This window comes from Oncorhynchus masou, chromosome 25, assembly GCF_036934945.1.
Source record: "Oncorhynchus masou masou isolate Uvic2021 chromosome 25, UVic_Omas_1.1, whole genome shotgun sequence".
In the NCBI taxonomy this organism is placed as follows: domain Eukaryota; kingdom Metazoa; phylum Chordata; class Actinopteri; order Salmoniformes; family Salmonidae; genus Oncorhynchus; species Oncorhynchus masou.
The window spans coordinates 17,487,759-17,502,558 of record NC_088236.1 but is presented as its reverse complement, the minus strand read 5'-3'; the positions used below and the strand labels follow the sequence as shown (position 1 = coordinate 17,502,558).

At 42.6% G+C, this 14,800-nt stretch overlaps 1 protein-coding gene across 2 annotated transcripts; it reads right to left on the bottom strand.

Moving 5' to 3' along the window:
* Positions 1-4,075: 4,075 nt before the first annotated feature.
* smyd1b (SET and MYND domain containing 1b) lies at positions 4,076-14,285 on the bottom strand. Of its 2 annotated transcripts, XM_064936790.1 has the most exons (10): positions 14,040-14,285; positions 12,533-12,730; positions 12,083-12,296; positions 11,832-11,962; positions 11,560-11,598; positions 10,234-10,429; positions 5,678-5,770; positions 5,416-5,579; positions 5,160-5,328; positions 4,076-5,042 (listed from the first exon to the last, which is right to left on the bottom strand). In XM_064936790.1, the coding sequence occupies exons 1-10, from the start codon at positions 14,159-14,161 to the stop codon at positions 4,881-4,883; spliced, it is 1,488 nt and encodes a 495-aa protein (XP_064792862.1). In that variant the 5' UTR covers positions 14,162-14,285; the 3' UTR covers positions 4,076-4,880. The 2 variants fall into 2 exon arrangements, with proteins under 2 accessions (XP_064792862.1, XP_064792861.1); XM_064936789.1 differs by lacking the exon at positions 11,560-11,598.
* Positions 14,286-14,800: the final 515 nt, after the last annotated feature.

Here is a 14,800-nt window from a genome sequence, read left to right as displayed (position 1 = left end):
TCAAATAATACATCACAAGGTTCAGGTGTCTGTCCTGTATCTAAAAGCTCAAGAAATTGTGTTTTTTTTGGGACACATTTAACCCCTTGTTTATGTTGGCACAAAACTACCTCCATACAAAATGTGGAATAGCACAGAGACTGGCGCAAAAAACTATGATGGAAGGAAACACTCTTGCCTGTATTTACACCTAATACAATGCTTTAAAACTTTTGTAGTAGACCTAGTATATGTAAGAATGAAGTTAGCTACCTAGCCAAATTTCTGTGAAAGCTAGTGATAGTGATGCAGAAACTAGGCATTTTTTAAACATCTTCTCCTCGCTGCATTTATCAAAAGCATTGAGTCAAATATAATTATTTCAGTATAGTCCGTTTTTCAAGAGTTTGTTAATTGGACTGGTAAGTGAGCTGCATTTAGGGGATCTACGTGTTGGAGAGTGGGAGTTGGAAGCAGATGTTACACACAGAGTGCTGAGAAGTTAAAAGTAACTTGTTATATTACAACGTTACTTCCTTTAAAAGTAACTTTTTATGGTAAAACATTATTTGTGTAACGGCTTTCTTGGTGTGAAGGAGAGTCAGACCAACATGCGGCGTGGCTATTGAGATTCATGTTTTAATAAAACAACACAAACACTACAAAACAAGAAACGTCCAAAAACCAAAATAGTCCTATCTGGTGCCACAAACACAAAGACAGGAACAATCACCCACAAACACACAGTGAAACCCAGGCTACCTAAATATGGTTCCCAATCAGAGACAATGACTAACACCTGCCTCTGATTGAGAACCATATCAGGCCAGACATAGAAATAGACAAACAAGACATCCAACATAGAATACCCACTCAGATCACACCCTGACCAACCAAAACATAGAAACATACAAATAAACTATGGTCAGGGTGTGACAGTACCCCCCCAAGGTGCGGACTCCGGCCGCAAAACCTGAACCTATCGGGGAGGGTCTGGGTGGGCATCTGTCCGCGGTTGCGTCTCCGGTGCTGGACGTGGCCCCCACTTCACCGTAGTCCTCCCCCACCTTGTCCACTTCTGTGACCTCCTAGCCACGGCAACCCTACTAAATAACACGGGACAGAGGGGCAGCTCGGGACAGAGGGGCAGCTCGGGACAGAGGGGCAGCTCTGGACTGAGGGGCAGCTCGGGACTGAGGGGCAGCTCGGGACTGAGGGGCAGCTCGGGACAGAGGGGCAGCTCGGGACAGGGGCAGCTCAGCACTGATGGGAAGCTCGGGGCTGAGAGGAAGCCCAGCACTGAGAGGAAGCCCAGTACCGAGAGGAAGCTCAGTCAGGCAGTTGAACCCAGCAGATCCCGGCTGGCTGGCAGATCTGGAAGAGTCTGGTTGACTGGCAGATCTGGAAGAGTCTGGTTGACTGGCAGATCTGGAAGAGTCTGGTTTACTGGCAGATCTGAAAGAGTCTGGTTGACTGGCAGATCTGGAAGAGTCTGGTTGACTGGCAGATCCGGAAGTGTCTGGCTGACTGGCAGATCCGGAAGAGACTGGCTGACTGGCAGATCTGGAAGAGTCAGGCTGACTGGCAGATCTGGAAGATCATAGGCTACCTAAGCCATTGATACAGCTTCTTGATGTCAGCATTCTAAGTCTCCTAATTTTTTTTATAATTTTTACAATTTTATTTCACCTTTACTTAACCAGGTAGGTAAGTTGAGAACAAGTTCTCATTTACAACTGCAACCCTGGCCAAGATAAAGCAAAGCAGTTCGACACATATAACAACACAGAGTTACACATGGAGTAAAACAAACATACAGTCAATAATACAGTAGAAAAATAAGTATATATACAATGTGAGCAAATGAGGTGAGATAAGGGAGGTAAAGGCAATAAATAGGCCATGGTGGCGAAGTAAATACAATATAGCAATTAAAACACTGGAATGGTAGTTTTGACAGTAGATGAATGTGCAAAGTAGAAATACTGGGGTGCAAAGGAGCAAAATAAATAAATAAATAAATACAGTATGGGAAGAGGTTGTTGTTTGGGCTATTTATAGATGGGCTATGTACAGGTAAATACATTTCATATAGACCTATGTCTATCGCAAAAATAATAATTTGGTTGTGTTTATGAAGGTCTAAGGCAACATTAGAATATGAAAGAAAATGTAGGCAATTTAAAGAACACAATAATATTTTATTTAGTTTATATAGGCTAACTGTAGGCTATATGGAAAACACCACAATTCAAGTGTACTATAATCCATTAAGTAAACAACATCACAAATATAATTCATTATTAAATCATTAAGGGCAGGTATTAAAGAACATTATGAAACTCTGAAAATTAATTTCAAAAGAACAAAATGGCATACTTAAAGTTTAAATATATTACTGTGCTTTGAGTGTTGCAAGTGTCGGTGGGGAGTGCAAGGAATCACAGTAATTCTGCCCAAAAGTAATATTTTGAAATAGAGCTCAGGGGATCATTTTAATGAGTTGTTCGGCAAGTGTAGGTGATTTGGAAACTGCAGAATGTGTTTAGAAGTGTTTAATTTTAAGTTTAGGCATTAACTCTGAAATCTTAAGTTTAGGCATTAACTCTGAATGGTTAAAGTTAGGGTTAGGGTTTGGGATAGGCTTAAAACAAAAATCTAAAAACAACATTCTATCGCTGCATTAAAACTTGCAACCCTTGGAATCAGATGGTTACAATCCATGGCTGTGACAGCACCATTCTCTCAGTAGTTGGGTGAGTGAGAGAATGTATCCAGTTGAGCCGAACAAGTAACACCACACTGCCGTCTCATCCATGTCAATGATATTGCTCACCTTTACCTTATTTTGCTCAATCTTTACGGTACTCACTGAAGTTCACTCTAAAACAATTCATTTAGACCCCGCATTTATTTGAAACATGGATTTATTTTCTGAAATGCCCGACTATGAAAAGGGACATTACAACCCCTCACATACCTGCTGCACACCTGTCAAATGAGTTTTGGCGGCTGTACAGGAGGCTTTTCAAAAGAAAACGTATTACAACATTCATTAGAACATTTAACACATTACAACATTCATGACTCAGAGTCTAAATAAAACTGCACACCTTCAATCACACCTTGGTTATTTATTTCACTGCTTTCCTCCAAAGTAGCAATAAATTAGGGAGTTGTCCAAGAGCCAGTTCCTCTGGGAAACAGAAAGAGACCCTCAACAAACATAGAGGGAGTTTTTTTTTAATTGTTCCAAATACTTGCTTATTTGAAAAAGTAACTAAATAACTGATTACTTAAAGTGAAAAACTAATGTGTTAAGTTCCTCTTAACCACAAAAAAAGTTATATGAGTAATCTAACGTTTTACTTTGTAAGGCATTACCCCCAACAATGGTGATCAAGGAGTACAAGAGGGGATTAAACACACATCCTTGTGGGGCCCTGTGTTGAGAGTCAGTGTGGCAGAGGTGATGTTGTCTACACTTACCACCTGGTGTTGGCCTTCCAGAAAGTACAGACATTTCCTCTTCCCTCTGCTTGTGTATGTGTGCACTGTGGGAGGACTGATGTTCTTTGGCAGAGAATCTCCTCTGCTCTCCACAGTGACTGGGCTCACAGTCCCTCCTCACATGAGTCCAGGGGCATATGTATGGGGGGGTTCATTTAATAACACTATTTTATCAATGCATTTATCAATGCATTGTGAATGAATGAACTGTTTATGACTTATGTGACATGAATGCAATTCAACCCTTCGCCACCACCTGTGCTCTTATTACAGATTGATTAGCCTTGTAGGCCTACTGCACTGGCATGGATATATTGAGTGTAATGATTAAATGTATCCACTAGATGAAGCTCTTTCTCTTTTCCGATCACAAATGTGCACTGTGGATTAATATAATTTAAAAGGTATGGAATCGTCTCGTCTCACTGCAATGTATTGTAATAGCATTTTACATACTTAGGCAGAACTTCAGGGAAAATTGAGAAATTCAGCAATAATGAGACACCAATTTTGGAATTTGGAAGAATATGGATCAGTGGATCAGTGGGATTCAATACATAGGAAATCAGCACACATGCCAGCAATAGATTTTTCTCAACAATTTTAATGTGACGTTACTTTTTTTTATATAAAGTTAAAAAAGCCCAGCAGTGTAGAAAATAAAGCTAGAATTCTTAATTGAACCAATAACAAAGCGGTCACCCCTCCTCTGTTTTGGTATGAGGCCGATAGATGGGCCTGGAGAAATGTAACCACTCTTAAATTGATATACAGAGCTATGGATGCAAGGACTGACCATTCACGATATAATAATTATTGTTTTACCCATGTTTTAAAGCTATACAGTGTTTGTTTACATTTCCATTGTTTACAAACATTGGAGTAAAACAAGCTTATATATTTATAAGTTATATTCTTCAAGAATCAATAGGTATATATAATTAATGTATAAGTCCTAAAATAGATACAGCAACTAAGGATTCTAGCTTTAAAGCTGTGGTAGGGCCGTCCATCTAGTCTGTTACAATATAAGGGTTACCAGATGGGCCCGAATCCTTCCATTAAAGGGCCCATAATAGTTTAAAAGTGGCTTCCTCAATTTCTAGTGATTTTGAAAATGCAAGTTGGGTTAAAGCAATGGTGGATGTGTTTTGGGAATTTGCTTTTACTAGTTCTTTCACACCAGTGTAGCTGACAATGGGATAAAGAGAGGGGATATGAGGGTGAGGGGTCTCCCAGCTACAGTATGGTTGGTGAGGAGCCAAGGATGTTGGAACTGAGAGGGGTTGATTCCTCTGACAATCTGTATGTAAACTGATATCAAGGTGTGTACTGTGTACACTGCTATGCTATTGTGTGTGTCTGTGTGTGTGGTGTGTGTGTGTGTGAGATCACTTCTTCTGCCGGCGGAAGAGATTCTTGACACTCTCCGCCATAGGTTCGTTCATCATGTTCATTGGCTGGTTCTTCAGGGCAGCCTCCCGCATACTTTTGTAAATATACTCATTCTCTCTAAACATCCTCAGCTCCATTTCTGTCTGCATACGCATAGCCTAGGGAGAGGGGGAGGGATCAGGTCGTCAAGGTGACTTCATCTTGGAGATCGTTCCCTGTGTGTGTGCATTCATGTGTGAGAATGCATGTGTGTGTGTGCATGTCTCATGTCTTACCTCAAGGTCTTTGGTGATGGGATGTGTGGGTCCGTGTGTTCTCTGCAGGATGGCATAGGCTTTACAGATCATGCCGTGTCCCACCTCTATCTTCCCTGCCTGCCAGTGGGTCACTCCTGCCCTCATGGTTGCCATCCCCAGGTGGGCGTTGCATGGATGGTATAGCTTGCTGTCAAAATGTGATACAGTGATACATTTAATAACACCGTTTTTTCTAAACTCTGTTAAGAGGTTTCTTATGGACAATTGTACTTACTTGTATCCGTCCACCATTTTGCGTGCATAGTCAGCAGCCTCGTCAATAAACTGCAGGTAGGCTAACACCTCGCTGGCTGTGCTCCACATCCTTAGCTGGTAGATGTGTGTATCAGCCAACACTGGCTCCTGTTTCTCCATACACTCCCTGCATATCTTAATAACCTGGGAGGAGAGAGGAGGAGAGCGGGAGGTTTGATTTAGGCTTGGAATCCAGTGTGTGTGTGTGTGTGTGTGTGTGTGTGTGTGTGTTGATGTTGTACCTCATGGTAGTTCCCCTCCAAGCGAGCCTTATCCATCTTCTGCAGCATCTGCAGACTGTACTCTGTTACCTCCTTCACCTGCTCCTCAGGTACCTACAGGACAAGAGAGGACAGGAGAAGACAGGAGAGGACAGGTGAGGTCAGGAAAGAAAAGGACAGAAGAGGAGAGAAGAGGAGAGAAAAGGACAGGAGATGAGAGAATAGGACAGTAGAGGTCAGGAGAGGAGAGGAGCCCTGGTTCAGAGAAAAATATTATTCTTCTGCTCTGCACCCACCTACCCCAGACAACACACACTCTGGGGTGGCAGGTTAGCCTAGTGGTTAGAGTGTTGGCCTAGTTACCAGAAGATTGCAAGTTCCAACCCCTGAGCTGACAATGTACTAATCTGTCGTTCTGTCCCTGAACAGGCAGTTAACCCACTGTTCCTAGGTCTTCTTTGAAAATAAGTTGTTATTAACTGACTTGCCTGGTTAAATAAAGAAAAAATAAAACACACATACATTGGAATGTGCACAGTCAGCCACAGTGCAGTGTTCCTGGAGCTTGTCTAAGTGCCTTGCTCAAATCACATTTTATTGGCCTGATACACATATTTACTAGATTATATTGTGGATGTAGTGAAATTCTTGTGTTTCTAGCTCCAACAGTGCAGTAATATCTAGCCATACACAACACTCCACACAAATTTAAAAAGTAAAATAATGGAATTAAGAATGTCCAATGACTACGGAGTAAAGATATACAGTACCAGTCAAAAGGGTGGACACACCTGCTCATTCATGGGTTTTTCTTTATTTTTCATGTTTTCTACATTGTAGAATAATAGAGAAGACATCAAAACTATGAAATAACACATATGGAATAATGTAGTAACCAAAAAAGTGTTAAACAAATCAAAACATATTTAACATTTGACATTCTTGAAAGTAGCAGCTTTGCACTCTCTTGGCATTCTCTCAACCAGCCTCATGAGGTAGTCATCTAGAATGCATTTAAATTAACAGGTGTGCCTTGTTAAAAGTTAATTTGTGGAATTTCTTTCCTTCTTAAAACTTCTCCAGGATCAGTTGGCCCCTGGCGGAACAGTTGAGCTAACGTAGGCTAATGCGATTAGCATGAGGTTGTAAGAACATTTCCCAGGACATAAACATATCTGATATTGGCAGAAAGCTTAAATTATTGTTAATCTAACTGCACTGTCAAATTTACAGTAGCTATTACAGTGAAATAATACCAAGCTGTTGTTTTAGGAGAGTGCACAGTTTTGAACATGAAAAGTGTTAGGCACATTTGGGCGGTCTAGATACAACATTTTGAATAGAAATTAAATGGTTTGTTGGATCAGTCTAAAATCTATATTGCACCTGGGCTGGAATAATACATTATGGCCTTTCTCTTGAATTTCAAAGATGATGGTAGAAAAAAATGCAATAAAACGTTTTTTTCTTTGTATTATCTTTTACCAGATCTATTGTGTTATATTATCTTACATTCCTTTCACATTTCCACAGACTTCAAAATGTTCCATTTCAAATGGTACCAATAAAATGCATATCCTTGCTTCAGGGCCTGAGCTACAGGCAGTTAGATTTGGGTATGTCATTTTAGGCAACAATTTAGACAAAAAAAAGGGACCGATTCTTAAGAGTTTGAGCCATTCATTTGTGTTGTAACAAGGCAGGGGTGGTATACAGAAGACAGCCTTATTTGGTAAAAGACCAAGTATGGAAAGATCAGCTCAAATAAGCAAAGAGAAACAATAGTCGATCGTTACTTTAAGACATGAAGGTCAGTCAATCCGTCAAATTTCAAGAACTTTGAAAGTTTCTTCAAGTGCGGTAGCAAAAACCATCAAGCGCTATGATGAAACTGGCTCTCATGAGGACCACCACAGGAAAGGAAGACCCAGAGTTACCTCTGCTGCAGAGGATAAGTTCATTAGAGTTAACTGCACCTCAGATTGGAGCCCAAATATAGTTCAAGTAACAGACACATCTCAACATCAACTGTTCAGAGAAGACTACGTGAATCAAGCCTTCATGGTCTGATTGCTGCAAAGAAACCCCTACTAAAAGACACCAATAATAAGAAGAGACGTGCTAAGGCCAAGAGACACGAGCAATAGACATTAGACCTGTGGAAATCTGTCCTTTGGTGTCATGAGTCCAAATTTTAGATTTTTGATTGCAACCGCCTTGTCTTTGTGAAATGCAGAGTAGGTGAACAAATGATCTCTGCATGTGTGGTTCCCACCGTGAAGCATGGAGGAGGAGGTGTGATGTGTGGGGGTGCAATGTTGAAATACTCTACTCAACAATATTGGATGCAGTCTACCACAGTGCCATCCGTTTTGTCACCAAAGCCCCATACACTACCCACCATTGCAACCTGTACGCTCTCGTTGGTTGGCCCTCACTTCATACTCATCGCCAAACCCACTGGCTACAGGTTATCTACAAGTCTCTGCTAGGTAAAGCCCCGCCTTATCTCAGCTCACTGGCCACCCACTCGTAGCACGCGCTCCAGCAGGTATGGAGCGCGTGTTACCCACTCAGCTCACTGGTCACCCCCAAAGCCAATTCCTCCTTTGGTCGTCTTTCCTTCCAGTTCTCTACTGGCGATGACTGGAATAAACTGCAGAAATCTCTGAAGCTGGAGACTCATATCTCCCTCACTAGCTTTAAGCACCAGCTGTCAGAGCAACTCACAGATCACTGCACCTGTACATAGCCCATCTGTAAACAGCCCATCTATCTACCTACCTCATCCCCATACAGTATTTATTTATTTATCTTGCTCCTTTGCACCCCAGTATCTCTACTTGCACATTCATCTTCTGCACATCTACCATTCCAGTGTTTAATTGCTATATTGTAATTACTTTGCCACCATGGCATATTTATTGCCTTTACTCCCTTATCTTACCTAATTTACACTCACTGTACATAGACTTTTTGTTTTCTTTTGTTCTACTGTATTATTGACGGAATATTTTGTTTATTCCATGTGTAACTCTGTGTTGTTGTATGTGTCGAATTGCTTTGCTTTATCTTGGCCAGGTTGCAGTTGCAAATGAGAACTTGTTCTCAACTAGCCTACCTGGTTAAATAAAGGTGAAATAAAAATAAAAATATTTTTAGAATTCAAGGCACACTTAACCAGCATGGCTACTACAGCATTCTGCAGTGATGTGCCATCCCATCTGGTTTGCGGTTAGTGGGACTATTGTTTGTTTTTCAACAGAACAATGACTCAACACACCTCCAGGCTGTGTAAGGGCTATTTGACCAAGAAGGAGAGAGATGGATTGCTGCATCAGATAACCTGACCTCCACAATCACCTGACCTCAACCCAATTGAGAAGGCTTTGGATGAGTTGGACTGCAGAGTGAAGGAAAAGCAGCCACACGTGCTCAGCACATGGAAAAGCATTCCTCATGAAGCTGGTTGAGATAACGCCAAGAGTGTGCAAAGTGTTTAAAGCTGTCATCTAGGCAAAGGGTGGCTACTTTCGAGAATCTCAAATATAAAATATATTTTGATTTGTTTAACACTTTTTGGGTTGCTACATAATTCCATAACAAATGGACCACAGAGTGAAGGAAAAGCAGCCAACAGGTGCTCAGCACATGGAAAAGCATTCCTCATGAAGCTGATTGAGATAATGCCAAGAGTGTGCAAAGCTGTCATCAAGGCAAAGGGTGGCTACTTTCAGAAATCTCAAATATAACATATTTTTTGAATTGTTTAACACTTTTTTGGTTACTACATAATTCCATATGTGTTATTTCATAGTTTTGATGTCTTCACTACTACTCTACAATGTATAAAACAGTAAAAATAAAGAAAAACCCTTGAATGAATGAGTAGATGTTCTAAAACTTTTGACTGGTAGTGTATGTATGCTGGAATACATGTGGGGGTAGTATATAACGTGTCACTAGACATGTCTCACATGTCAGTCTGGTCTTGTCAAAATTACACACTGATTGACACCGATGACAACACGTTATTATCACGTGACAATGCATTGTGCCTTGTTACCAATGTCACCGTTGCAGATGCTCAATAATGTTCTCTGTTTTCATAATGATGCCATCTGTGTACATACTGACTGACAAGAATTTTAATTCTATAGTCCCAGTACTCTAATGTTAGGGTATTGCTTTTATGAGCGTAGTTGTCGAGGGCAGCTGTCTTGGCTGGCTTTTGTCCTGAGTCTGACCTCTGAAGCAGTGACTCATCTAGATGTAGGAAAGAATGTGAGTGGACTCATGGCCTATTAGCAACTTTAAAGTGGTTTGATATTATGTTACAGCTAGCAGTGATTTAGCCTACAGCAAGTCAACACATTCCCACAAGGCCTAATACAGGATATGATGTTCATAAATCGAAAGCAACACAAGGTTCAGTTCTTTGCACTTTAAACAATAATCAGTCCTAAGACCCATCATTTGATCCTATCATAATAAGTCATGATCTGAACCCAGTGGGATATTTGGCGGTCAAATTTATATGACATACATGGGTGGATTTCACATTCACATGCCCCTACCTTGACCCCGTCCACCTCCTTGCCTCCCATCTTGAGGTCGTCTTTGATGTGACCTTTACAGTGTTCACAGGTGCAGTCAAAGAAGTAATGCATTTTCAGCTGTCTCTGTCTGTCCTCAGTCACGTTCAGGAAATCCACGTAGGACACTGTCACCTCCTCACCCGGCTCGATCTTGCCCAGGGCACGCAGCTCAATCCTGGGGTGAGGAGAGGGGCATTGAGGGGGTTATGTGGGGTGCTCCGGAGGCAAAGGGCAGGGTGCATCTCAATAGTCTAAAATGGAATTCTGAGATGAACCCATAGCTACAGTTGTAGATCACTGACATGTGACAATGCACAGATCACCTGAGGGATCTTAGGCAACATTTGGTTAAATTTTTAGACAGATCTTTTCATCAATATTTCCAAACACCAGCATAGAATTTGCTACTGTCTACTATCACTATCACTCACACGGCACTCTGTACAAGACAGATAAGGAGATAGACAGAGATAAAGGGAGACGGAGAGACAGGGGCAGACAGAGGGTGACGGAGACAGAGATAGACAGCCCGAGGGAAACCCAAACACAATGTTCAGAGAAGAGCCAACAGCACAAATGGTGAAGGAAGACATGATGACAGGTGGGCATTCCTTATGTTTGCTGAGCTTGGCTTGCAAACAGGTGGTGCTAGTGACTTGCAGGACTGGAGTGGTGGAAAGGGGGAGGGCAGAGCCATATATATCTAAAGATATGGCTCTGGGAGAGGTAGGTGGAGTTGTAACAGAATTAGTAAGTTAGCAAGTGTAGCAGATGAGGATTTGTGAAACTCACTCCTCATTTACAATAGTGCCCTGACCCCAATCTGCAATTGCTCTAAGATCAATGCTGGGGTCGCTGCGGAGTGAGCTTAGGGGGTGAATGTAGCAGTTGGGGATCTGTGAAAATCCTCCACCTGAAGTGTCTCCACTTGTGCTGCCAAATTGCTAGCTATTTGGCATCACGACTTGGAAAGACACTTGTGGAAGGTGGTCATGTGTTTTTATGAGGCAGAGGTCCTGGGTTCGAGCCTCAGTATGAGTGAGCAGTGTGATGTCCTTTACACAAGCAACCATTTTTGATATAGTGAATGAAGCAACTCATCTTTAAACTGGAAGTCAGGTCTTACTGAGCCCTTCCTATGAAGAACCCTGTTTCAAGTTTATGTCGGATAGTGATGCATCACAGGGGGGATGGGTGTGAGGTTTTTATTGATGATGCTGGAGATGAGGATTTATGATGGTGAGATTTTAATTGATGATATTTAGGAAGTTGTTGGGGTTATACTATAGTACCAGAAAGACCCACCTCATCTGAGAGTGATACACAGTATTCACAGCCGTCTGACTGAAAGACAAAGCAAGAAGCAGTTTACACCAAACACACACACACACACACACACACACACACACACACACACACACACACACACAACACACACACACACACACACACACACACACACACACACACACACACACACACACACACACACACACACACACACACACACACAGCTTACAACTCAGTCAACCTCAATGCTCATGGTGTCCCTATTGTTATTGAATTACAATACATACTTGCCATGGTTGAGGATGACAGTGCAGTTAGGCCAGCAGTCATGGTTGACCAGACACAGATTAGGGAACAGACCCACTCCCACAGCATTTAGACCTCTCTGGTCACTCACTGTGAAGCCATTACAATTGATCTACAGAGGGATGGAGAGGAACAGATGGACAGATGTAAAAAGGAAAGCGATAGAATAAGAAGAAACAGGAAGAGAAACAGGTAGAAATGGAGAGAAGAAAGAGAAGAAGGAAGAACCTACAACTCCAAAGATGTGCGAGATGTCGTCTACGCGGTGTTGCTTGCTGTTGCGTGGCCAGTAGTCCAAGAAGTTGTGGATGTCCACCTTCAGCTCCTTCAGATCATCCTCTGGCATGTCACTGATGTGGTTCTCCAGATCGTCCAATGAGGTCATCTGCATGTCTGACATGACACCGCCCTCTTTATCGAGGCGCCACATGATGCGGGCGGCCAAACTGACAGGGACACGGAACATGAGTTGTTACGTCAAACCTTAATGCTCATTCATAACATGATAATGACTCAATTGACAGTAAACTATTCAACATTGAACACTTTCTATCCCCCTGCATCCCCCATCTCTCGCTCCCCATGCACCCCCCTAAGTCTTTGGCTCACCCTCCTCTATTCCCCCTCACCTCACCTCACCCACGAACCACAAGTGACACCCACACACACAATCCCTCCTCACCGGATGTTCTCATTGGGTGCCTTGCCAAAGTTATCCCCGATGGCCCCAAAAGCCTTGATGGCTCCACACTCCAGCTTGTGTTCCTTCCAGCCAGCGCTCTGGCATGTCTTGTCACAGTACTGGGCGAACTTACACTGGCCACAGCGCTGCAGCTTGTCCTGCCTGCGGAAACAGCTGTGGCAGATCTTGTCTGCAAGACTAGTAAGAGAGAGGAGAGAGAGACAGAGACAGAGACAGAGACAGAGACAGAGACAGAGACAGAGAGAGAGACAGAGACAGAGAGAGAGACAGAGAGAGAAGAGAGAGAGAGACAGACGAGAGAGTGAGGGGAGTATTAAGGATGTGAATGGAAGAGAGGGATATATAGAGTTAGAGAGTTTCTATAGGCCTACTGCAGGCCACATGAGGTTTAACCAACTCAGTGGCCTTGTGGTCCTATACAGGGGGTGTACAGTACTTGTACAACAGAGAAGGCTGTTGAGAGGAGCTATATTAGGAAACACTCATTTTAATGGTTGGAATGGAATAAATGGAACGATATCAAGCACATCAAACATTTGGAAACCACGTTTGACTCCGTTCCATTAATTCCATTTCAGGCATTACAATGAGCCCGTCCTCCTATTGCTCCTCCCACTAGCCTCTTCTGTTGTGCACACTACAGAAATAGGAGATTTGGGCCTTCTGGCTCCAGCAAAGTTTACTTGTCCAATGCTTACTTACTTACATGAGATTGAGGCTAGTTCCATGATCCACAGCAGGGGGAGAAGGATGGGAAAGTACATCCCCACATGACTTCATGTGATGACCTTTGACCTCATGTATCTGTCCCCTGCTGAGGTCATAGCACTCTGATCTTGTTGTTCACAAACTGATTTGTACCTATAATATCTTGTGAAGTGTGTTGTGTCTCTCCAGATAAACAAAGAATGCTCCACCACAATAATAATGTATTTTGCTTCTTGAGACCTAACCTGTCCAGGCCTGTCCCACTGCCCTGAGAACATGTGGTGTGACAACAGGCCAGTTCATACGGCTGTCATCTCACTGTCATGTTCAATCATGTACAGATGACAGAGAGAACTACAGCATAGTACAGTATAGAACAATACAGTACAGTAACATAGTAAAATGCGGTATCTTCAACTACAAGATGGCAGGCTTTAGCCTATGTGTCAGCATGCATGGGACCTGTGTGTGACCTGTCCTCATCACCATTTTACACTATGTAAATGTTTTGAACTAATTATATGTGGCTGTGAATAACACATGTTAATGGTTGCAGCCCAATTCTGATCTTTTGCCCAATAATTGGCAAAAGATTTGATCAGATTGGCCAAAATACCAATGAGTGGCAAAGTTTCAGAATTGGGCTGCCTGTGTAAACGCAGCCATAAAGACATATAACACGGGATTGGTATATTGGGCTCGTGTGTGGTCGCCCATGCATTAGGAGTTAGTCATGTCTCATGTGCCAAACCCCATCCATACTGCAGCATCTTCTTACCTGTCAAAGACAACTGCAGCAAAAGGGGGTTCTGAGAAAAGAACGTCTCCGGAAAGCAGCTCCTTAGTGGCTCTAAGGCCCCTCCCCTTTCCGGGTGAGTCAAACACCTCAATGTTGTCCATGTCAGGTGTGGTGGTCCGGTCCGAGAGACAGAGAAACAGTCCGTTAGGTTAAGGAGACAGAGAGAGAGAGACTGGTAGTGAGTACTGTATGGGTGTCCTCTACAAAGTAGATATTTCACGTTCTTCAACAACTGCACATTCCACACCTCAATCTACTAAAATAGACTTCCACCACTTGAGCTGAACCAAGTCAGATAGAGAAGGGGGTTGGTGTGGGTTTGAAGGGTGCCACTAAATTAGTCTTGAAGGAACCCTAGACCAATATCACTACAATCGCATTCTAGTGTCCTTAAAGTTCATCTACCATTTTTGAGAAAGTTACCATTACTATAATGGTTTTATTGTTATTTTCCTTTGATCTGTTGAATCCCCCCCCCAACCCATCCCCCACACACACATTGTCCTGAGTTGGTCTCTCCTGGGTCCTGGGGAGTATTTTGGTCTCTCAGTTGGGCCTGTCTGTCAGGAGTCAGTTGTGGTGACGTTGGACAGCTGCTGGAAGCTAGTCAGACCCAGCACCACACTATCTCCTTTCCTCCACCATGTTCTGGTACTTTCTCTTTCTGTCTCTTTCTATCTCTATATATGACTTGGTGGGGTGTCAAGTATGATATCATAAGGCCAGGTGAATATCATTAA

Excerpts from the sequence above, each read along its gene's own strand:
- smyd1b (XM_064936790.1), bottom strand. The coding sequence starts at position 14,161 with ATGGACAACATTGAGGTGTTTGACTCACCCGGAAAGGGGAGGGGCCTT. Across the intron at positions 12,297-12,532 it reads GCACCCAATGAGAACATCCG|TTTGGCCGCCCGCATCATGT; the intron begins GTGAGGAGGGAT and ends TGTCCCTGTCAG. Across the intron at positions 11,963-12,082 it reads TCTCGCACATCTTTGGAGTT|ATCAATTGTAATGGCTTCAC; the intron begins GTAGGTTCTTCC and ends ATCCCTCTGTAG.